The sequence below is a fragment of the Pongo pygmaeus genome, chromosome 1, assembly GCF_028885625.2.
Source record: "Pongo pygmaeus isolate AG05252 chromosome 1, NHGRI_mPonPyg2-v2.0_pri, whole genome shotgun sequence".
In the NCBI taxonomy this organism is placed as follows: domain Eukaryota; kingdom Metazoa; phylum Chordata; class Mammalia; order Primates; family Hominidae; genus Pongo; species Pongo pygmaeus.
In genome coordinates, this window is record NC_072373.2 from 46,305,168 (window position 1) to 46,329,543 (window position 24,376).

Consider the following 24,376-nt stretch of genomic DNA (forward strand, 5'->3'; position numbering starts at 1 on the left):
ACCAGTTTCTCTTAATGGATAGCCACCTCCCCCGATACGAGGAAAGAAAAGGCCAGGAACCAGGATGGGAGAAGAGAGGGGAAAGAGGCTCCCTGCCTCAGCAAAATGATAGCGGTCCAACACAACACCCCTGGCAGAGCACTTCCAAACCAACGATCCTACCCGATGCACACCCCAGCTTGTGAGCAAAGAAGAGCAGGTTCTGTGGTTGCCACTTTACAGGTGGGAAAATTGAGGCCCAGGAAGGTTCAGTGCCTGCCTACAGCTACAACTTGGATGGTTAGTGTTTAAGCTGAGACTGAACCCAGTCTCCTCTGCCTCTGGGCCCGATGCTCTTTGCGTGAAGCCCTCTGCCTATGGAATGGTGGCAGAGAGGGTCTCCCTGGGCCCTTCATCATGCCTCATCCCTGGGGCCTGCTGGGCTGCTTCTCCAGCCCATCTCCACCATCCTCACCTCTGTGGACCATGTGGGATTACTTCTGCTGCCATGATGCTAGCAACACCTCCTGAGGTAGCTCCCCTGCACATGTGATTGAGGCAGCAGACTCAGGCTGAGAGAAAGCCGGCAGGACCGACAGAAACCCAGGCAGCAGGCCAGACCGGGCCTGGCTCGTGCCCACAGCACTCTCCATCTCAGAAATCTCAGCCCTCTTAGCTTGGCCAGTGCTGATTTCTCTGTTATCTGCAAGATCTTGTATTCTCTCTCTCTCTTTTTTTTTTTTTTTTTTTTTTTTTTTTGAGACAGGCTCTCACTCTGTCACCCAGCCTGGAATGCAGTGGCGCTCACGGCCCACCGTAGCCTCAACCTCTCAGGCTCAGGCGATCCTCCTGCCTCACTTTCTCAAGTAGCTGGGACCACAGGATAACACCACCACATCTGGCTAATTTTTTAAATTATTTTTAGAGACAGGGACTCCCTATGTCGCCCAGGTGGTCTCAAACTCCTGGGTTCAGGTGATCCTCCCACCTTGGCCTCCGAAAGTATTGGGATTACAGGCATGAGCCACCATGCCTGGCCAAGATCTTGTATTCTGTCTTGCCCTCAGCCTAGAAACTCCCTGAAGACAGTGGCGAAGGGAAGTAAAGTGATGTTGATACCAGCCTTGCAAGACTAAATAAAATTAAATCTGCTACCAAAGAAGTCACGCAGTGCCACCCCTGACGTTGAGGAGATGCCCAACATGTAGGCACCCCTCCCCCACCAGACTGCAAGTCTTCCTTCCTTGAGAGCTTCTAGTGCCAGGCAGCCCCTGGGCTCCCAGAGGAGCTGGAAGGAGGAAGGGAGGTGCCCATCTGACATTTCAGAGGCAGATGCCCTGGGCACCATACCCAGAGCAGTGGCAGAACACACTCTGACCTGAGTGCAGGGCTTTATACGCCTCCCAGCCCTGCCACAGCCACTTCCCCAAGGCAGGGCTTGCCAACTTCAGGCCTTGGCAGGCTTGTAAAGGAACTCCTCAGGCCACACTGTCTACCCCAACCGCAACAGAGACAGACAGACACACCCGCCACTATCCATCCATCCTCCTCCCTCCCACCAAACAGCAGGAAAAGAGGAATGAGCCCCTGAAACTGGAGAGAGATGGTGGTTATACATTGGTTCTCTCCACAATCCTGTGAGGCATATAATATTAGTTCCACTTCACCGATGTAGAAGCCCAGGCTCAGAGAGGATAGCCACGGGCACATAGCAAGCAGGTGGCAGAGCCGGGACTGGGAGACTGGCTCAGCCAGCCAGACTCCAAAGCCCAAGCTGTGTTGTGTCCCTCCAGGCTGCATTCAGGATTCTGTGTCTCTCAGCGCCCCTTCCCTTCTGTCAGCCCCTGCACACACCACTCACCGGATCATTACAGGCAGCCGGACCTGCCTCAGCAACCCTGAGAAGTCAGGCTGGGCTGCCATTCCCACTTACTAATGAGGGTGCAGGTCAGAGGGGAAGGTGGCCTCCAAGTGGGTACCATGGCAGCCCAGGCCCAGAGTTCAGGCATCCTGTTTCCCAGCCCCAAGTCTCCCCTGTGCTGGACAGATTGAGGGATCATTTCACTCCACCTGGACTCAACACTCACTTTTCTCGTCCCCTGGCCAGTCTCTTCTTAACCTCTCTAGGCCTTGGAGTTGTGGAGAATGATAAAAGAAAGGGATTTGACATCAAAGCCACCTCTTATACACATTGGTTTATAAGTCTGGTGGGGGGTGAAGGGCTCTCCTCCCCTTGATTCTCCTCCTTTGAACATTTTTTCTTCAAGCCTTGGCTGTGGACTTAATTCAAACTCCTGGGCACATGAGGTAGGGAGCCATGCCTTGGGGATGGCAGGGAGGGAACCCACAGCAGTTGAATTGCACGCTGGCACTGGGCTTGAACCCCTTGAGGATGAGGTGGCTCTGGGGCCTCTGCACAGGAAGTGAGTGTGAGTTGGTGTCTCTCCCACAGCTGAAGTCTGCACAGACAGGGAGGGGACGTTCTCTAGGCCCTATTCTTCCTGTCAGGGCACCCCCTCCACAGGCACACTCAGAGCCAACTCACTCCCTAACAATGAAGCCATTCTCCCTCCTGTTCCAAGAGCACTGCCTCACAGACAACTTCGCAGTGGGGATTGGAATGGCGCCCATCCTATAAACTGAGACCCGCAGACGTAAGTGATTTCCTCAAGGTCACCCAGCAGCAAGCACTGGAGTCAAGGCTCAAGTACAGATCTTTTCATTCATGCATTCAATTATTCATTCAACAATTCTGGCTATACTTAGCTGTGTGGCTGTTACCCAGTAGTTTAATTTCTCTGAGCCTCAGCTCTCTCATGTGGAAAATGGGGATATATTATTTAATTTATTAGTATAAAATACTATTAGGACCTCTCCATAAAATTGCGCAAGGATTTCAGCAAGATAATCCACATAAAGTATTTAGCACGGGGCCTAGCAATCCTAAGCACACAAGTGTCACTACTATTACCATTCATTCAGTGATTCATTAACACTGAAACAGCAGAAACTATCCACCACTGTGGATATAGAGATGAATAGGCTTGGACCCCACTTTCAAATTGCTCACAGGCCAGTACAATTTGATAAGGGTTATGTTAAAGGAGAAAACAGGGAGCTGTGGGAACATACAGGCAAAACAAGGAAGGCTTCCTGGGGGAGGTGTCATCTGAACTGAGTGTTACAGACTAAGTAGAAATTAGACAAGAGAAGGGAACAGCTGTGTGTATGTGTGTGTGTGTGTGTGTGTGTGTGTGTAAGAGGTTGTCTTGATGTCAAATCCCTTTCTTTTATCATTCTCCATAACTCTTAGACAGGTTAAGAAGAGACTGACCAGGAGACAAGGAAAGTGAGTGTTGAGTTCAGGTGAAAGGAGGTATGGCGCTGCACCTCCAAGCCGGGGAGGTGGCCTCGTGCTGTGTGCCTGGGTGTGGGCCAGGCCTGCTCAGGCCTCCTGCCACCATGGCCATTTGAAACTTGTCTGTCTCCACACTGACTGTGGATCTATGCCCTTGAGGACAGACTTATGCCGTCAGAAAACACTTGTTGACTTGACATGTGAACTTCCTTCTACATCAAGAAGGATTAATGGGTGGGGCACAAACAGGAAACAGATTAGTTTGGCTCAGACTTTTGTCTGGACCATGGAGAATGAGGGACTGGGGGCAGGGGCTGCACGGAAGTGAGCAAGCAGAATTGAAGGAAAGGTCTGGAAGCCAAGAATATTATTTTTTGACATACAAATAAAGATTAAAAAGCTATAACCCCCTACACACACAAACACACAGACACACAGGTGTGCATATGTGAATACACATACCCCACTAAGAACCTGAAGCCACTGTGGTGGTGGTGGAGGGGGCGGGCTTCATGCCTTCACACCTGACTGTATCACCCAAATTTCATGTGCTGAAAACTTAATCCCCAAATTCTTATGCTGATGGCATTTGGAGGTGGGGTCTTTGGGAGGTAATTAGGATTAGATAAGGTCATCAAGGTAGGGGTCCCCCCAATGGAACTGGTGGCTTTATAAGAAGAGGACAAGAGACCTGAGCTGGCATGCTCTTGCCCTCTCACCATGTGATGCCCTCCACTGTGACGCAGCAAGGAGGCCCTCACCAGATGCCAGCACCATGCTCTTGGACTTCCCAGCCTCCAGAACCATGAGCCAAATAAACTTCATTTCTTTGTAAATTACTCAGTCTGTAGTATTCTGTTACAGCAACAGAACATGGACTAAGACAACACCCCTCATTCTAAGTTGTTTTTAGCCCCTGGGACCTGACACAGCCACTCTGCATGTTGTTTGCATCATTGTCATCCAGGCCACTCCATCAGCTCTCCCAGTTATGGCCCCAGGGGACCATAACGGTGGGTGGGGGTGTTGTGTTTACAGAGAACAGGGCATTGCGGCAGGCGTGTGTGCTGGGCATAGCCTGCCGAGTCCCCAAACACACTGAACGGTTTTCTCCCTGGAGTCAATTTACAGAGCTTCCAGGCCCCAGGGGAGCCCTCACTTCAGCTCCCTCAGAGCCAGCTCCCCACCAGGAGCTGCACAGGACAAGGCCTCCAGGAGAAGGGGGGATCAGGAGGAACTATTCACACCCTGGAAGCAGAGTCATGTCAACACTCTTCCCCGCATACAAACAGGCAGCATGGGGACAGCAGGGAGCCAAGGTGAGAGTCAGGAGACCAGGATACTCACACCCTAACTTGCTGTACAAGCTCCAGTGACCCCATTCACCCCTCTGTGCACCCCACCCTCTGAACTCTTAGGGATGTTTTAAATAATCTTTCCTTCTCCATTATCTTCCTTTGTCTTCTGTAGGTGAATATAAAATATCCAAATGACTTCTTCCCAACCTGGCTACTCAGTCTTCCCCACTAAGTTGTCGTTCCACCATTGGAGCATTCCCTCATTTCTTCACTCCACAGACATTGATTAAGCCACCTACTAAGTGCCAGTCAGACACGTGTTAGGTGCTGGTTACGATGGGCAGGAGAATTGGATGGTACCACACCCTGCCCTCATAGTGCATGCAAATCATTTTGCCACTGACCTGAACCCACAGGGATCACAGTTGTCACATAACATCAAGTGGTAAATAAAAAACAAACTTTGGGTTATTTAACAACTGTAACAGCCCCACTTACGGAGTGCCTACCACGTGCCAGCCCTTGAACGTACACTATCTCCCAGCCTCACAGCAACCCTAGGAAGGAGGTATTATGAATCCTGCTTTTAGAAGAGGAAATGGAAGAAGCTGAGAAAGGTTAAGCAACTTATCCAAGACAACACAGCTCTAAGTGCCTGAACTAGGATTTTTACTCTAGTCTGACTGCCTGGGGAGACTGCTCTTACCCTTCAGTCATTAGAGTGTCTCTGTGAAGCAGCAGGAGGAAGATGTCTCTTGGAAAGGGGGATCATTAAAAACATCCAGGTTAGGCCGGGTGTGGTGGCTCATGCCTGTAATCCCAGCACTTTGGGAGACTGAGGCAGACAGATCGCTTGAGGCCAGGAGTTCAAGACCAATGTGGTCAACATGGTGAAACTCCACCTGTACTAAAAATAGAAAAGAATTAGCTGGGCGTGGTGGCATGAGCCTATGGTCCCAGCTACTCAAGAGGCTGAGGCAGGAGAATCACTTGAACCCGGGAGGCAGAGGTTGCAGTGAGCCGAGATCTTGCCACTGCACTCCAGCCTAGGCAACAAAGCGAGACTCTACATCAAAAAAATTTTAAAAAAATCCAGGTTAGAGGAGCTTTTTTCAAACAGACCGTCCCCTCTCCTGCCCCCAAGAGAATCACTGGTGAGGTACCATTCCAGCAGTGTGGGTGTGCCTCAGAGCCCTCAGTTCTGTTGGGATAGAGAAAAGGAGCTGAGAACCAGCTCTTGCCATGCTGGAGTCTCAGCCCCTGCTCTCCCAGAGGTTGGGAAGTGAGAACTGGAAACCGGTAGCCTCTGAGAGCAGGGTGCATGGTGAGAGCTGAGAGGTCTGGCTCTCACCGTCCACGCCAACCCCGCCAACTGCAGTGCAAAGTGTTCTCTGCTACATGAGGCAAAAGGAGATGATTTCTGCATGTTGGAGCTGATGGGGCTGCCACGAGCAGGCCAGGATGACAGGGACACAGCATGCCCCCATGCCAGCCCTGGGGCTCCCCCATCCCACCTGCTCTGCCATCAGGGCTGGGCTAGAGCTGACACTTGGCGATGCCTGCTTATTGATTGATCAGGTTCTCTGCTGCATTCACTGAAATGGGGCCACTCGGTGCTCTACAGCAGCTATGAGAGGACTCTGATTGTTGCGGGTCAGAGTGGGAACCACTGTGCAGGAGTTAACACAATCCACAATGCAGACCACTGGCTGCGTTCCGGCAATGATGAGAAATGAGACCCTGAAGGCACGCAGAGGCCAGGATTCTCCTAAGGGTTACTGGGGAGGGGCAGAGGCCTGGGGTAGGGAAAGGAGGCCTTAATGTCCCAGAAGCCACTGTGCCACGTTCTGAAGGAGCCTAGCCAGAGAGCCCCCCAACTCTGCTGTCTCCTTCTGGAAGCTTCAGGGAGCCTGAAGCCTCATGTTCCTACTGCTGTGGTCCCAGCCTGAGAAAGCAATGGCTTCCTGAGAAGTAAGGTGGAAAGAGAGCAGCTGGAGTGGCTGAAGGCACCTGGGAATGTCTAGATTGGTGGGTGTTTAAGAGACCCTTCCATGAGGCTGTGTGAGGTAAGAGAGAGCCCCTCCTCCTGACCACACCAGGGGAGGAGAGCTGGGGAGTGGTAAGAGAAGACACCAGCAACGCTGCCATCACAGTGCTTCCATTTGGATACCTAATAGGATCTGAATCGTCCTCCAATTTCTTCTTCCTCCCCACCCTTCCCCATCCCCAGAAACAGCATCACCATCCACCCAGTGGCTTAAGCCATAAGCCTGGATCATCACATTGGATTCCTTCTCCCACATCACACCTCAACCCATTTCCAGTTGGTTCCAACTCTAACATGCCTGCAATCTTTCCAGTTCTGTCCATCTCCACAGCCTCCTCCACTCCCTGCCTGCCTCAAGCCCTGCCTGCTGCCCCCCAATCCTAACTAGGCTCCCTACGTCCTCTGTAACCCCACTCCAACCCATCCTCCACAGAGCAGGCAGAGTGACCCTCTTCTGTTAGCATGATGAATTACACTGACTGGTTTTTTTCAAATGTTAAACCACCCTTGCCTAGGTGGAATAAACCCTTTTGGGTGGTGATATATTATCCTTTTTATATCACCGGATTTGATTTGCTAATATCTTCTCAAGGACTTTTGACCTTTTTAAAATGAAATTTGAATTATGTGATTCCCTGCTTAAACCACTCAAAGGCTTCATAGCACACTTAGAAAAAAATCCAAACTCTTGACCGTGAACCACAAGGCCTCCAAGGCCTTACTGAAGCCCTTGTGGGTCTCTCTGGACATCGACGTGGGGTTTTGGAGAAATCAGCAAGGGCCTGCCCCAGAGAATACCAGCACGGCTCCCTTTGAGTTCACAAATTGCAGTCAAAGCCACCTGCTTGCTGGCATGTCCACGGGCTCTCGCTCCCTGCTAGTGTCTAAGTTCTATGAGGGCAGAGACCCAGGCCCCCTTCTTGCCCATGGCAAGGTCCTTAATCTCATCATGAATCTGGCATTCTGAGTTAATGAAGGAATAAACTCTCTGCCTCCTCCATGCCTGTGCCCATGCAGCTGAACATGGCTGGTGAGAAACACACAACCACGCTGCTGAGTTGCACTTCAAATTCATCACTGCAAACTTAAGGGGGGCCCTTCATGCTGCCCCCAATTATACTAGACTTCCTGAGCCTAGTCACTCTCCCACTTCCTAGAGAATTATTTCACGCTTGCTGCTCTCTCCAACACCTCCTACTGCATCCTCACTCTCAGCTGGTGACCTTGCTTCCCAATTCACTATGAAAATGGAAAGAATCAGGAGAAAGCTTCACCTACCAGCATCTGCGCCCACAGATGCCGCATCTTGCCACAGAAGAGCCTCCAGGATCCCGTCTAAAGCCAGTCTCTCCACGTATGTCCCACTAGCCTAAACCAAGACATCACTTTAGAAATTCTCTCCTTTGTTTCATCACTAGCGTTTTATTCTCTGCTGGATCATTTCTGTCAGCACACAAATGCACTAACCTCCCTTCTATCTTAAAAAACAACACAGTAGGCCAGGCACGGTGGCTCACGCCTGTAATCCCAGCAGTTTGGGAGGACGAGGCGGGCAGATCACTTGAGGTCAGGAGTTTGAGACAAGCCTGGCCAACTTGGTGAAACCCTGTCTCTACTAAAAATATAAATATTAGCCAGGCATGGTGGCATGCACCTATGATCCCAGCTATTCGGGAGGCTGAGGCAGGAGAATCTCTTGAACCCGGGAGGCGGAGGCTGCAGTGAGCTGAGATCATGCCACTACACTCCAGCCTGGGTGACAGAGTGAGACTCTGACTCAAAATAAATAAATGAATAAATAAATAAAATCCCAGAGTGAGACAGCTCATTTCCACTTCCCCTGACAGCTACTGCCCATTCCTTTGCTCTCTTTGCAACAAAATTCCTCAAGCGTACTTGATAACAGCTGCCTTCAATCCCAGTCCTCTTTTCTCTTGAGCTTTCTCCATTCAGGCTTTGCCCCCGTCACTCCTGTGACATTGCCCTTGTCAAGGTCACCAATGGCCTTGCAAAATCCAGTGGTAATTCTCAATCCTTATCTCACTTCACCCATTTGTCCACCCTCCTTGTTAGACTGTCTACACTTGGCTTCCAGGTACCACACTGGCTCTGAGTTTTCTTCCTGTGTCTGGAGTTCTCCTTCAGTCTCCTTTGCTGGTGCCTCCTCTTTTCCCACTTTCTCAATGCTCGGTTCTTGGTCTTCCTCTCTTCTGTATCTGCACTGTCTCTCTTGGGGATCTCATCCAGCCTCATGGATTTAAACCCATCTACATGCCATAGCTCTCACATTTACAACCACCCGCCCAGGCCTCTCATTCTTGTATATCCAACCACCTGCTCAACATTCCACTCAGATGTCTGTTAGACACGCCAAAGTCAGCATGTCTAAATCTGAACTCATTTTCTTACTTCCACCACCTGCAGCCTTTCCCACCTTAGATGATGCCAACTCCATCCTCCCAGTTGCTTAGAAGTAAAAGTCTGGTCATATTGATTCTTCTTTCTCACATCCAATCTATAGGAAAATTGCCACATCCAAACCATAAGCAAATTCTTTGGCTCTTTTTTTCAAAATACATCATGAATTTAAACAAATCATGGTACATTCATACAATTGAATTCTAACAGCAATGAGGGGAAAAATCCTACTCAGTAACCTGGATGAATCTTGGCAAGAATTTTGAGCTTCAGAAGCCAGACATAAAAGGGTACAAACTGCTTGACTCCACTTGTAAAAGTTCAAGAACAACCAAAATCAATCTAAGGATAAAGGTCAAAATAGAGGTTGCCTTTTGGAGGGTACTGACTGGGAGGGAGCCTTGTACAATACTGGAAGTGTCCTAAATATTGATCGGGGTAGTGGTATATAGGTATATACATATGCAAAATTGTATAGAACTGAATACTTGAGGTTTATGCACTTTACTGGATAAAATTTTTACTTTGATACAAAGTAAACTAAAAGTTAAAAATTTTAAATGCATATCCAGAATTAACCACTTCTCATCACCTCCTCTGCTATTGTTCAGATTAGAGCCACCTCCGTCTTCCCTCACCTGAATCACTGCAATGGCACCTAACTACTCCCGTTTGCACCCTTGTCCCTAAAGCACATTCTCAACACGGCAACAAGAGTGATCCTTTAAAGCCTAAGTCAGATCATGTCACATCTCTGCTCTAAATCCTGCAATGGCTCACCATTTCCCTCAGAGTAAAAGCCATTGTCTTTCCAGTGGCCTCCATGCTGTACCTGGGCCAGTGACCCATTATCTCTGACCACTCTCCCCCTTTATCTCTCCATCTCAGCCCCACAGGCCTCTTTACTAGTCCCTAAACCCTTCAGGTACATTCCTATGCTAGGGCCTCTGTTCTAGTTCTTTCCCCTGCATGGCATGCCCTCCCTATATCTCTGCATGGTGTGTTCCCTCACCTCCAGGGTTTTGTCAAATGGCGCCTTCTCAGTAAAGCCTCATGGACCACCCTATTTAAAGTTGCAACCCTTTCTCCCAGCCCCATTCTTGGCTGGGGCATTTCCAATCCCATTTACCCTGCCCCCTTTTTCTTTTTTCAATAGCACATTCTACCTTCCAACACTCTACATGATTTAGGTATTGCATTTATTATCTAGCATCTGATTTCCAATTCATTAGAATTCAGTCTCCATGAGGATCTCTGTTTTATTAATGAAAGTATCCCAACAGACCCTGGCTCATATGAGGCACTCAATAAGTATTTGGTGAATAAATGAACAAATGATGGAATTAATCAATGAGTAGGTCTATCTGTACCAGGGCCCTATGTAGGGACAAGTCAGCTGCCCTCCTCTCTCAAAGGGGAAGCAAGAGACAAGAAGGTAAGTTCAAAGAGCCTTTCCTACACAACCTGAGCTGCATGGAGTGAGTGTGGAGTGGGATCCAGCTGCCCAACCCAGCTCTGCAAGGCGTCAGCTGCCAGTCTCCTGCCATCCCCACTCCCACCACAGGTGGGGTGAGAGTTTCTCCTTGGCCACCTTGGTCTGTGGGAATCCATCATCTCAGCAGAGACTCCGAGCTGTCAGACAGAGGTAGAGACCGGATCAGCCTGCCCATCTGTGTATCCCCAGGCCTGGCCAAGTGCCTTTCATATAGCAGGTGCTCAAAGCACACTTATAAAATAGATAAATGGATGTTGCCAGCCCCTCAGCTCCACACCTCTCTGCAGTTCTGCTGGGGAATAAACTTTCAGGGTAAGGAGCAAGGCAGGAGAAGGTACCCCCATGTCCTCTCCCTTGGGGTCAGGGAAGCCCCTTGCCAGCTGCCCCCATCTCCCTGCCCACCTTCAAACCAGTATTTCTAAGAGGACGTGTATGCCAAGACCCACCCACCTGCCTCTCCTTCCTCTCCTTATCCCCACGGCCACCTGCCAGGCTTTTCTTTGGATGGTGGCAGCTGATAGTTCCCTCTGGGCTTGAATTAAGAAGGCTGAGGTTAAACGAGTGATTCATGCTGCCCAAGGAGCCGTGTCTCTCCACTTCCTTCCTCTCTGCTCTATGTGTCTGTCCCCACCTGCCGAATGAGGCCAACCAAGATGTGCCTCACCCCAAGTCCTCTCCCAGGGACACTGCTTCCTCACCACCAGGATGCCGAGGCCTTCAGGAAAGAGGCCAGGCGATAAGGACTAGACTTGGGGCCCATACAGTCCTGCCCAACCCAGCCCAGAAGGGGAAGTGGGCTAAAGAATGCCAAATGCCCCCTTGGGATTTGCAGTCTGGGTAAAATTGGGGAGGGAGAAGGGAGAGTTGGAGTAAAGGGAGTTGGGAAATATTTAACCTCACAAGGCAGTCTTTCCAGATAGCACCTACACTATTTACTGGGTGACACAGCCCAGGTTCTGACTTGGCTCTGACCCTATGAACAATGTGAATCATTAAAGTGTTTTTTTGTTTGATTTTATAATTTCAACTTTTTTTTTTTTTTTTTTTTTTTTTTTTGAGACGAAGTCTGGCTCTGTTGCCCAGGCTGGAGTGCAGTGACATGATCTCAGCTCACTGCAACCTCTGCCTCTTGGATTCATGCAATTCTCCTGCCTCAGCCTCTCAAGTAGCTGGGATTACAGTCGTGCACCACCATGCCCATCTAATTTTTGTATTTTTAGTAGAGACGGGTTTCACCATGCTGGCCAAGATGGTCTTGAACTCCTGATCTCAAATGATCTGCCTGCGTCAGGCTCCCAAAGTGTTGGGATTACAGGCGTGAGCCACCGTGCCCAGCCTCAACTTTTATTTTAATAGATTAAGGGGTACATGTGCAGGTTTGTTACACAGTAAAGCATTTTTTGTATCAATAGGTAATCAGAAACAATTGAAGTAGCCAGTGATATAAGAATGAATAAATAAAATATGATATTCAAATACTCATTTATTCAAAAAAGGTTTCCGGCATGCCTGCTCTGTGCCAGGCATGGGGAAATGGGGCTATGTAAGCAGGTGTGGTCCTGGCCTTTGGGAACTTACCAAGCCCAGAAAGAGCGACATTGACTAGAAAGCTACCCAGGTGATGAGTGGTGGACTTGGAAGGAGAAGGAAATCCAACCCGAGTGCCTACCAGAGGAAACTGGTCCAGGTGGGGTGGGGCTCAGGGAAGGCCCCCCTAAGGAGAACCCATTTTAGCTGAGACCCAAAAGATGAGTAATAATACAATCCAATATTATACCACCATAAAAATCCTTACAAAATCATTTTAGTTGACACAGGGAAATGCTTATAATGTTAAGTGAATAAAATGGGATATAAAACCATATATATATAGATGTTCTCAATATGTAAAAATAATATATCTATATATATATGTGTGTGGAAAAATTTTCTGGAACACCGAAATGTTAACGGTAGTTCTCTGTAGGTGGTAGAATTACTGGTGATTTTACCATCTTTATTCTTTCTTCCATTTTTCACAATCAACATGGATAGCTTTTATGCTTGGAAATAAATAGCAAATATCAGGGTGCGGCCCCTACAGCTCCGCCTCTGGGTAAAACGCATCCTGGCCATTCTCCGGCTTCCACGCAGAGCTGACACCTCGGCAGGTTGCTCCTCAAGCACTCAGAAACTTCCGGGAAGCCACCCGATGCCAGCTGGGGGAAGCTTTCACACTTGAAAGGAGTCCAGATGCCTCTTCAATTAAAGGCCATGTTCTCCCTCGGCCCAGCAAGCTGCTTGGCCTAACACACCTGAAGGCTATCCCTAATTCAGAGAAATTATCTTCTCAATCACTAAGCAACTTCCCTCCGCCTCATTCCCCTCTAAGCCTGCCACTGATCTGCTGACTTCACCCACTGAGGCTGCATATTTTCCTTTTCTGTTCCTTGAGGGGCGGGTGACTGCAAAGAGCTCTTCTGCTCAAGCTTTTTACATCAGAGACGGGGGAGCAAGCATCCAGATGGGAGGAGGAAAGAACTCCCAGCCAAGTAATCTTGTGTAAGCTCCTCCTCTCTCCAATCTCAGTTTCCTCCTCAGTCCGCAAGTGTGAGAGTTTGGGCTTCAGGGCTTCCTCCAACTCCTCTTCCCTCTCAGACACTCCAGGTCTATGACTAATCCATCCTTAGACATAGGATCTGAAGACGGCCTACCTCTCTGAAAGCAGAAGGCATGACGTGAGAGCAACTGTTCTGGGACCCAGAAGCCACAGACAGTCACCTGCGGGGGCATGATGGCACACAAGACATTTCAGGGTTGTCAAGAAAAGCCCAGGCTAGCCAGGGTGGGGACAGTTAAATTGATGCCTAAAAGCAAACATGCTCTAATTTACCAGATTTCTTTCCCCGCTCCGGCTCAGCACGCCGGGCTCCTCCACCACTCCTTGCTGTGGTTTCCCGGGTCAGCAGCCCAGTGGGGCAGGCTTCCAGCTATGGACAGAGGCAGAACTGCCAAGGGCTCAACTGCCCACTGGAGTGAAGGTGGAGGGCGGGGACTGAGCAGAGTGCAGAGGCCATTGGCAAAGATCAGAGGAGAAAAATCACCCTACTGACAACTTCATAGAAACTCCTCCAAAAATCCTACAGCTTCTTGGGCTGACGCAAGATACACGTGGGCTTACTGGTTAAAGGCATCTGTTAGGCCTAGAGTCAAATCCTGCTTCTGCCCCTGACAAGCTGTTTGGGCAAGTTACTGAAACTCCCCAAGCCTCAGCCCTCAATTTAGCTAAAGAATTGTCTATAGAGAGGCCAGGAGAGGTGGCTCACGCCTGTAATCCCAGCACTTTAGGAAGCCAAGGTGGGTGGCTCACCTGAGGTCAAAAATTTGAGACCAGCCTGGCCAACATGGTGAAACCCCATCTCTACTAAAAATACAAAACATGAGCTGGGCATGGTGGCATGCACCTGTAATTCTAGCTACTCAGGAGGCTGAGGCAAGAGAATTGCTTGAACCTGGGAGGTGGAGGTTGCAGTGAGCTGAGATCGTGCCACTGCACTCCAGCCTGGGCAACAGAGCGAGACTCCATCTCAAAAAAAAAAAAAAAAAAAAAAAAGAATTGTCTATACAATGGGGGTAACAATAAGGTCTACTAGTGAGACTATGAACATTGAATGAGATAAAGTATATTAAAAACATAGCATCATTCCTAGCATACACTCGCTAGGAGCTAAAACATACAACACAACAAAACCCTTCCGGGATCCCAACACAGCACTGGCAGGAGGCAGGATAAAGAACCACAGAATTAGAGCTGAAAGGAACCTCAGAGACCTCAAATCCAACCCCTTCATTTCTTCCTTTTTATTTATTTATTTATATTGAGACGGAGTCTTGCTCTGTTGCCCAGGCTAGAGTGTAGTGGCGCAATCTCGGCTCACTGCAATATACGCCTCCCAAGTCCAAGTGATTCTCCTGTCTCAGCCTCCCAAATAGCTGGGATTACAGGCATGTGCCACCACGCCCAGCTATTTGTTTTTGGTATTTTTAGTAGTGATGGGGTTTCACTATGTTGTCCAGGCTGATCTCGAGCTCCTGGTCTCAAGGGATACACCCATCTCGGTCTCCCAAAGTGCTGGGATTACAGGCATGAGCCACCATGCCCCACTTCTAACCCCTTCATTTAACAGATGGTGAAGGGGAAAGGCTCAGAGAGGCTGAATAACTTATCAAAGGTTGCATAGCTAATTAGTAACAGAGCAAGGTTCAAATTCAGGTCTGCCTGACTCGCAAACACCCACCACCCCTCACTCCACTCCAACCCAGCTGGCCATGGACAGCCCCCTTGCTAGGGTCTCCTTCCCACAGAGAGGTTTGGTCAGGGAGCCCTCTGTTGGCACCCTTCCCTACAACTAGCCCTCGGGAGTAGGCACCAAATTGCCACAGCGTGCCACCAAGAAAGCTCTGGGTGAGGGGTTAAGGGACAAATGATAGATTCCCTAGAACCAGGAGCTGAGGGGAATAGGGTTTCAATTACCAAGCATGTGGAGGTGCTATGCAAATAGCGTACAAATTATATGCAAATGACCACAGGTTACTGATGAATCAACAATTTGAGCTTAAAAAGAAAAAAGTTTGTAACTGGATCATATTATATGGTGTGAATCTCTTTTCTCTCTTGGTTTTATGCCAAGTAGAAAGAAAGAAAATTTGTGGTTGACTGACCAAACCATGCCCCGCTTGGTGATAGCCAGCAGACACCTGTATCCGGGTGCCCCAGACACGCCTCACCAGTGCTCGGTCAGTATGACCCTCTGTGCCCAGGGCCACATCTACCTTTGACTGACATGTCAGGGCAGCAAGCCTGGTGCCTAGGGACCTCTGGCCAAGAGGAGTTTCATAGACCCAGCAGCCTGCCGACTCCAACCACGTAGAGGGGAGCAAAGCATGCTGTTCCTCCTGGAGGGGACCTGGGCAGTGGCATGCAGGAGCCCAGAATGGGCCAACACCTCAGCCAGGATCCCTGCTTGAGAAGTGAGGCCCCAGCAGCCTTTCCCTAACTCAGGAGAAAGGCTCCTCTCCATGGGGCAGGACACTCCCGGGCACTGCTGGTGTGTGGCTGTCAAGGAGCTACGCTGAGCCAGTGGGGGCATCTGTGGTCATGGCCCTGAATCAGAAGTGGGGACAGGTCTAGCCCACAGCAAGAAAGTGAGAGGTTAGACTTCTGGAAGATAGGCTTGAGGGTCAACTGTGTGTGTTCCGTAAACCTGGCCAATTCAATCAACATTTACTGAGGGTCTGTGATGTGCCAGACACTGAGCTGGGCATTCTGAAGAATTTGCAGAAACAGATAAGATGTGGTTGCTGCCTTGAGGCACCAACACTCCACCAGAGGAGTAGAAACATGTATAGATATAACTTAACAGTACTTACACACCTCCTGGGAGATGTGTTGTGTATGTGTTTGTGTGTGTGTTTCTTCATGTGTATGTGTTGACACCGAAGGACACCTAAGAGCGTGAGTGGCAGGAGTAGGCCTCACCTATCCAGCCACACTTGAGCCATATGTTAATAGTGACAATAAAACTACAAATAAGACCTCCCTATGGCTTGCATATATGAGGCATAATATTAATACAAGTGCTTCGCATATATGAGTTCATTAAATTATTCCAATAACCCTAGGGAGTAGGCACTATTATTAATGTTCCCTTTTATACATAAGGACATTAAAGCTTAAAGTGGTTAAGTAAGTGACTTTTGCACAGCTAGAAATTCCCAGCAAGGGGCTGGGCGCGGTGGCTCACGCCTGTAATCCCAGCACTTTGGGAGGCCGAGGAGGGTGGATCACGAGGTCAGGAGATCGAGATCATCCTGGCTAACACGGTGAAACCCCGTCTCTACGAAAAATACAAAAAATTAGCCGGGCGTTGTGGCGAGCACCTGTAGTCCCAGCTACTCGGGAGACTGAGGCAGGAGAATCGCTTGAACCCAGGAGGCAGAGGTTGCGGTGAGCCAAGATCGTGCCACTGCACTCCAGCCTGGGCGACTGAGCGAGACTCCGTCTCAAAAAAAAAAAAAGAAATTCCCAGCAAGGATTTGAACTCAGGCCCATGGCAGCCTCTGTGCAGGTCCCTGCCTCCACCCTCAAAGGACAGCTCCCCAGGACCCCAGCTCCAAAGCCACAGCAGCTGCCTCCTGAAGGAATAAGGCTGCTGTTCCCACCAGTGCAGCCATCCCAGTCCCACAGGGCAAGTAGGGCGCATTCTGTCACAGCAAGACGGGACCTTTGGCTCACCTTAACACTCACTCAGCAGACAGAATTTCTCCAGCAGCCTTCCTACAGCTGGACATTCGCATGAGTTTCCAAATGCGGCAACACTTTGTTATAATGGCCAGGCTCAGAGGCCCCGCTCTTCTAATGCACTGAGACCAGCTTTACATGTGCAGCCCAGCAGCAATCTGGGACTAATGGCAGCATGTGGGCTCCTCAGTGGACGAGCCTATGGGGCTTCTGGCTGTGTTCCCTTCTTCACCCCACCTTCCCTGGAAAACCTGGACGGTGGAGGGAGGTAGACAGGGCAGAGAGACTGGCATCAAGCCACTGGGCATGGGGAATCAGGAAGGAAGGCAGATAATTAGATCACACTTCTCTCTGAGTGAGCTTCAAGGAGACCCTCTGAGTCTTAGTTTCCCCTTTAAAAGCTCCTGCTCCACCTCCCTTACAGCGGCATGATGATAACAGGAAAAAATCATGCACGTAAGAAAGGCTTTGAAAAGTTAAATGTGCACAAATGTAACACAAAGGGAGAAACATGGGTCCCTAGGCCTGCCCGGGCAAGGGGCCAAGTGAGGTCAGAGGCCCTACATCCCAGAGAAGCTATGCTGGGGGTGGCAGGTGCTGGAGATGGCCAGAGCTCCCCAGAAGAAAAGGAATCTACTGGGGGCAAGAATTCAAAGAGGGGGCAAGCATGCCTCACAAGAGCGTCCCAGCAGGGCCAGTCCCTGGCAGTATGCCCAGGCACTCGCTGGCACTTGGTGGCCCAAGGCACTGCCTGGTGATGAGATTGTGGCCTGGCAGAGAGCTCCAACATGGGCTGGACACCCACACTGAGGACGGCACCAGCAGGCCACCCATCCCAGTGCTGCCTGGGAGCAGCACAAGCACCTCTACTGTGACCAGCAAAGACGTGGTTTTGCAACAGAACAGGAATATGAGGAGTAGGCACCAGCATTTTTCCTTCCTCCTGTCTGTAACACAGATCCCATAAGTGGGAGTGAGGCAAAGGTAATCAGACTGTTGGGTTCAGCTGGAAAGCCCTGGAAGGAACAGCTGGCTAGCACAGAGATACCTGGTGAACAAGAGAGCCAAAGCATGCCTTCAGGAAGCCTGCCGTGGTCTGGCTGGAGGAGCAGCACTCCTGCCCCTGTTGTGCCACCCTCAGTATGTTCCCACCCCACCCTAACTCTCTTCTCTGCCTCTTCCTCTTCCTCTTCCCTGGGACTGGCAGAGCTCAGCTCATTCCTACCCAGCACTCACTGTGACCCCATCTTAGTGGCTCCTCCAAATCTCCCACCTCCACCCCAGGCCTGACAGGCAGCCTCAGGTTCCCTGGCTGCAAGAGCTTCAGCTCTGAGGTCGTGGGCACTGGTAAGTTCACAGTCCAGTCCTCCAGCCACCCATCCCCCTCCTGTTTCTCTGGCACTGCAGAGCTGAGCACAGGAAGGCAGAGTGAGGACTGGAGCACAGTGGCCCAAAGAACATCTGGCTTACTTGGGGTCTCATGCTCTACCTTTTTTCCTTTCTAGATGGCCCTCAAGCCAGCCATCATGCGGTGCTGCGAGTACCTTCGGCGGCTGTGGACTCACCGGAGAGGGATCTTGACCCGGAGGTAGCGGTCCACGGCAATTGCCAGCAGGGCCAGGATGGAGCTCTGGGTGAGGATGAGAACCGGACAGGCAACCATGAGGCAGGTGTGGAAGTAGGTCTGTGGCCCAATGTTGATGAGGATGGCGAGGGGGATGACCAGGGCACCCACGGCCACATCAGCCACCGCCAGCGACACGATGAAGCAGAAGGTGGCATCCCGCAGCGCCTGGTTCACCTTCACCGCCCAGATCACCAGCACGTTCCCGGGCACAGAGACCAGGGCGATGAGCACCTCGATGCCGATGTAGGCAGCCTGGAAAGCTGAGATGGAGGGCGGCATGGCGGGCACAGGCTGGGCACATCAGCAGACGGGCACCAAGGGGCACGAGGCAGGCACCTGTGTGGTCAGGGAAGCCTGGGATGGGGAGACCCGTCTGGGAGGGGCAGGGAGCTCAGGCTGCCCTGGAACTCCAGGCACCCCGTGGAGATGTGTCCCACTTGGCACATGCAGCTCCTACCCAGGCTGGAGGGGCACCCGGACCCTTCTCTGCCTAATCTTTGTCCCTTCCCTTTATCATTCCCAGAGGTTCCATTCAGCAACTTAAAATAGCAGCGCTCACTCCTCCACTGGTTTTTTTATCAGGTGTGAGGCAGCTCCCAGCGCGCGCGCGCGCACACACACACACACACACACACACACACACACACAAACAGAGGGGTCTCCCATGACTGGCTCTGCCCACCCCTGTGCACAGAACAGGATGCAGGGAGCTCACCATCCTGCCTGCTGGCCGGCAGGGGTCCCAGAGGCAGTGCCCAAAGTTCCAGGGAACAGAGCTCGGGGCCGCGCGAGGTAGGGCTGGGCTGGGCTCTGGACACCGCGCGGCAGCTCATAGTCCTCCGGCTCCCGCCGCAGGGCTCCCAGCCCGGCCTTTCAAGCAATCACATGGTGCGGCAGAGACTCAGCCCCGGACTCTTTTAAAGAGGTAGCGCCCCTGTTTCGCACCTGGGACTGGGGTGGCAGACGTGGGTCTGGGGACGGAGCTCAGGACAAGGCTGGGGCGTTTCTCCCTATTCCCCAGCGTGCCTGCACCTGCCCTGCGCCCACCCACTTGAGACCCGTCTGGTACCTGGATCTTAGCAGTCCCCTGGTCCCGTTCCAGCTCTGTCGGGGACCCTTGCCCATGGCCTGCCCCAAGGGGGCATTCCGGTCTCTTCTTTCAACCCCCTCCTGCACCCCCATTGGGGAGCCCCAGGGGCGAACCGAGACTCAGACTTACCCAAGGTCACCAAAGCTGGCAGAGCTCCCGGCTGCCTGACTGTTCTGTCCAAGCGCCCCCACACCTCGACGCCTTCAGCAGCCGCTCGCTCCAGGGATTCCTGGGGAAGCCAAGGCCGGCCGGTAAGCTCCAGAGGGATGGTAGCTAGCTGGGACTCGACTCGGGCGCCTGCGGCTCTGTCGCCCCCGGCGCGGGAGCTGAGTGACAATCGGGCTCCGCACACCGGGAGGGGGCGGGGGCGGCGACGGCACCCGCGAGCCCCTCCCTCCTCATCCTCCGTCTCCTCCCCCACCCCCTCCTCTTAACAAAGGAAGTGATACTGGGTGAGAAAAGCTGGAAAAAATGTGAGCTTTTCGAAGGGCCTGGTGTGTGCGCCCAGCCTCAGGACTGGACAGAGGCGCAGCCTTCCTGTGTCCACTCTCTCCCTTCTCAATGCAGGACTCCTGGGAGCCCTGGTCTGGTCTCCAGCGACCCCTCACCCCTCACGGCACAGCATCTCTTCTGCAGGACTTCAGAATGTCCCCTCTGGGATCTCCCAAAGCTGTTGGTAGCCCTGGCACCCTCCCCCAATCCTAAAGCCCTGCTCTCTCCATGAAACCAGTCCCTGCATCTTCCCATCCCATATTGTTTTGCAGGCTCTACCCTGAGTCATTATATTCCTTTCTCATCCATCTTTCAGAATTGCCTTTTAGTCTATTAGCAATTTCCATTTTGCAGATGAGGATGCTGAGGCTCAGGGAAGTAACCTAGCTTCCCAGGATCGCCTGTCAGTGTAACCGGCTCTGCGCTCCTTTTCCTTCCTCCTTCTTCCTCTTCGTAGCACAGCGCCAAGCCATAAGGCATCCAGTCCAATCCCCTCATGTTATAGATAAAGAAACAGGCTCAGGGAAAGAAGGGACTTCCGGAAGGTCACAGGGCAAATCCTAACAGGACCAAAATAAGAATCCCAGGCTCCTGACTCTCTCCACTGTGTCCAGACCCCTCCCCTGGTCACCTTCTGCCAGTTTCGGTTTAGGCAGTCCACTGATATTAACTAATGACCAGACCCTGGAAATGAATGGATGCCTCGCAGAGATCCCAACCTGAGAAATCCTTGTTTGTGGGTATTGGGCAAGGGTCCTAGGAGCGCAAAGAGAGTCAGGCTGGGGACCGCAATGTTAGCTAGCCACAACCCAACCTGGCCTCTGGGGGCACTGCCCCCCTCACTGGTTCTCAGAATGCAAGGAAAAGGGTTCTGCCCAGAGGAGGGTGGGCACGTTGCTTCCTTTGGGGGCTGCACTGAATCACAGTGAGGAATGATGTGGGACCCGGAACCTGGGTAGCTGGGAGGCAGGGAGGAAGGGCAGTTGAGTCTTCTGAGGAGGAGGGGGAAGCCCTCTGTGGGGAAAGATAACTTCCATTTCTGCCTTTAGGGGGAGCAAGGAATCAGTGCCTCAGACAGCAAAATTGCATTCCTTCCCTAGAAGCTAGGTGGAGAAATTAGGAAGTGTAAACTCTCCTTCCTCCTCGTCCCCTTGCACTTCCCCTGCTGACTTTGTCAACACGCCCAACAGCACCTGACATCCTGCCTACTCTCCCTGCCACCCAGACATGCAGGCCTTTGCCACCATCCCCTGTCTCTCCACCCTTTCCTTGGCTTAAGCCATTTTTGGCTCAAGGCTTTCTCTCTCGGTTTACACTCAGCTTCCCAATGGTCACTCATCTAGATGTCAGAAGAGATTGTGAAGACCCAGATGGGCCCAGCTTGGGGACGGGGATGGGTGAGTGGGGTCACCCTGTCTAACTATTGACAGCGTCTTCAGCTCTGGAGGGCACCTGAGCACCCACCACCACCTCCCACACACATACACTCCCACCTCCGATTCGTCTTACGACAGGTTGCTGACATGTAGTGGATGTATTTGCATAATACCTGTAGGTAATTTGTTTCTCAGTTCTGGGCAAAATAAGCCAAAATCTTCTTCCCTTATCTTCTCCATCCTTCCACCCCTGCCTGTTCCCAGGCCTCAGGGATTAGACCAGCCTATTCGACAATAGAACTGGCCAAGACAGGGTCTATTCCAGAAAGCTGCCTTGGGGGAAGCACACGGTCTCCTCAGTCCTCTGGCCTGACACGGAGGTAGGAGGGTCGGTGCTGAGATCTCCTGGGCAGCAGGGTCATTTGGTGTGGTGAAAAGAGCACTTGACCGAGAGTCAGAAGAGCTGGAAGCTGGCTTCTAGGCTCTACTCTGCCACTCACTGGCTGTGTGACCTCAAGCAGGCCACTTTTCCTCTCCTGGCCTCAGTTTACCCATCCTACACCAACAGCTGGTAAGTCCATTCCAAGGTGGGAGAGATGGGCTGAGATGGAGACCACAGAACTGGGTCCTTCCGCCCGGAAGCCTTCTAACTTCCAGCTCCCCCATGAGGGGCAGATAGCAGGGCTGAGAGAAGGAGAAGTTTGTGATGGAGGCGAGTAGAGGAAGAGGCAAGGTCACAGGTCTATAATGAGGAAAGGACAATGAGGGAGGCTGTAGGCAGAACAGGTGGAGCCAAGTTGTCTGGAATGTATCCTGAGTCAAAACTCTCTGGCTTTCACAGTGTGTCCAGGACCCTTAGACAAGGTGACCCTCCCCACACCAGGGTCCCCTCACACACTGCAGCCATGCGACCCTCCAAGCTTCACCTGCCTTCAACAGCTGAGCCTTGGTTTCCCCACCTGTAACAGCAGTGTAGGAATACCCCTCGGTGTAGGATGGTTATGAGAACATAATGAGCTGGCTTTTGAAAAGTGTCTAGCACTGGTATTTTATCAAAAAGGCAAGCAGGCAGCACCAGGCCAGTGAAGCATGGGGGTGGAAAGGGAAAGAGAATACAAAATTATGAAATCTGCCCTGCACAGCCAGGGATGCTAATGTTGGTACCAAATCCCACAAGTACCAAGTTTAGGTGCCCTCCAAGATGCCCAATGCAAAGCTTCTATTTTCCATGTGACTCAGGGGGTGAGATAATGCCACAGTAAATGTAAAGATCCCCTGTGGTCCTTTTACCTCTTGATCCTACTTCTTTTCTTCCTAAGCCCCTGTCCTGGGTTTCTCCACTGGCCCCTTGCACCTGCAGCCTCCCCATGGTGGGCAGAGGTGGGTGGAGAAGAGGGAGGGCTGAAGGGGAAGCACTCCTGGGTGAGGGGAACCTTGCTGAGCAGCCCTTCTCTTTTCTCCCTGGAACTCTCCAAATTGGACTATACTCCCCAGGTCAGAAAGGGCTGCCCAAGGAGGCTGAAGTATCCCAGCACACCCCTCCGGAGCCCAGGAAGGAAGGCAAGGAGTAGTGGCTGTTAAGGCTTGGCTCAGCCCTGTGGGGAGAGCTTGGGGACTGGAGGAGGTTTTAGAATTTTTCTCTGTCCTTCCCAGCAGGCAGGAGGATATTTTGGTCCCTGTCTTGTTTTTTCGTATTGCTTTGGCCAGTGTGTGCACAAGGAGAACTGTTGGGTAAGAGCAGGCAGTTGGGACAAAAAGATTTCTGGGTGTCAGGAAAGCCCTTAGCCCTTCCCCCAAGGGGCCCATAACCATGCCTGTCTGCCCCTGCAGTGACTTCCTGGAAGTTCCCTTCCTCTCCTTTTCTACCACCCTCCTTCTGCTCAGATTTGCACCCTGGATCTCTGCCTCCTTCTCCCTCCCTCCTTCCAGCTCACTTCTCCCCAGTCAGGGCTTCTCTGGGCCAGATACTGGGCCTATGGGAAGAACACAGGCTGCGTGTTTCCCTGTGTGTTTGTGAGGCGGTGGGGAGGCATGGGGGAGGTCAAGGCCGTCTAGTTCCCATTCCTCCAGACAGCATGGAACTGTTCCTACCTCCTAAAGCAAGGTTGTACTTCACATTTCTTTCCTAATCTCATCATCATTCATTCATTTGTTCTGATGGGTAAATGTTTCTTGAACCCCTTTTGTGTATCAGACAGTGAGCTGAGCATTGGGGGTAGAGGCATAAAAAAGCCATAGTCTCTCCTGCAGGCTCCAGAAAGAGTTCACACTCAGGTAGGGAAGGCATGAAGGGCCCCAATACACAGTCCCTCCAGTGAGAATCAGGACATGTTTCCTGGGTCTTGATACACTGAGGACCCCTTAGGGCTCCACAGGGGAGCCTCAAGACCTCTGAGGCTGGGAAGGAGGGTCTGGTCTTGGGGGCTCAGGGAGCCACCCTGTTTTAGATGAAGCAGCTCTCGTTATTTCATATATGGGTTCCTGGTATAAGACTTTCTTTGAACGTAAGATTTTATTAGCTTTGTGGCTCTTAAAAAAAAAAAAAAGTGAAAATCTGAGCTTCAATCCAACCTCTCCAGATAAGGAAACTGAGACCCAGAGAAGGAATGAACTTAGCCATACCCATCCAGCAGTGAGGGGCAGGGCTTGGTGCCCAGGAGGGTCCTGGAGGTTAGCCTCATTTTGAGCCCTGGTCCCACATAGCCTTCAGGGAATCCCTTGAGAATCCCTCAAGCATCAGCCCTTTAATCTTAGAACCTGATGAAGTGAGGGTTCTGGGCTTTCACACCCTCCCCATCTTACAGCAGAGGGAGGCAGTGTTAGGTGGACACACCTGTGTATAATTATAAAAGCCCCTCACAGGTGCACAAAAGTTTAGTGTTTATAAAAGAATTCCCTTCAAGCTCATTCTTGCTG

General features: G+C 51.3%; 1 protein-coding gene across 5 annotated transcripts in view; it reads right to left on the reverse strand.

Moving 5' to 3' along the window:
* ADORA1 (adenosine A1 receptor) overlaps nt 1-19,855 on the reverse strand; it is a 40,234-nt gene extending 20,379 nt beyond the window's left edge. Inside the window, exons 1-3 of one of the 5 annotated variants that reach the window (XM_054457246.2) lie at nt 19,722-19,768; nt 19,218-19,372; nt 18,441-18,762 (exon numbers count right to left, since the gene is read on the reverse strand). In XM_054457246.2, the coding sequence (XP_054313221.1) occupies nt 18,441-18,762; nt 19,218-19,335 (440 nt within the window). In that variant the 5' untranslated portion in view covers nt 19,336-19,372; nt 19,722-19,768. Of the gene's footprint in view, nt 1-18,364; nt 18,839-19,217; nt 19,373-19,721 lie in introns of those variants that run through there. The other 4 variants (XM_054457199.2, XM_054457206.2, XM_054457225.2 and 1 more) reach the window with 4 other exon arrangements.
* Between the last annotated feature and the right edge of the window lie 4,521 nt (nt 19,856-24,376).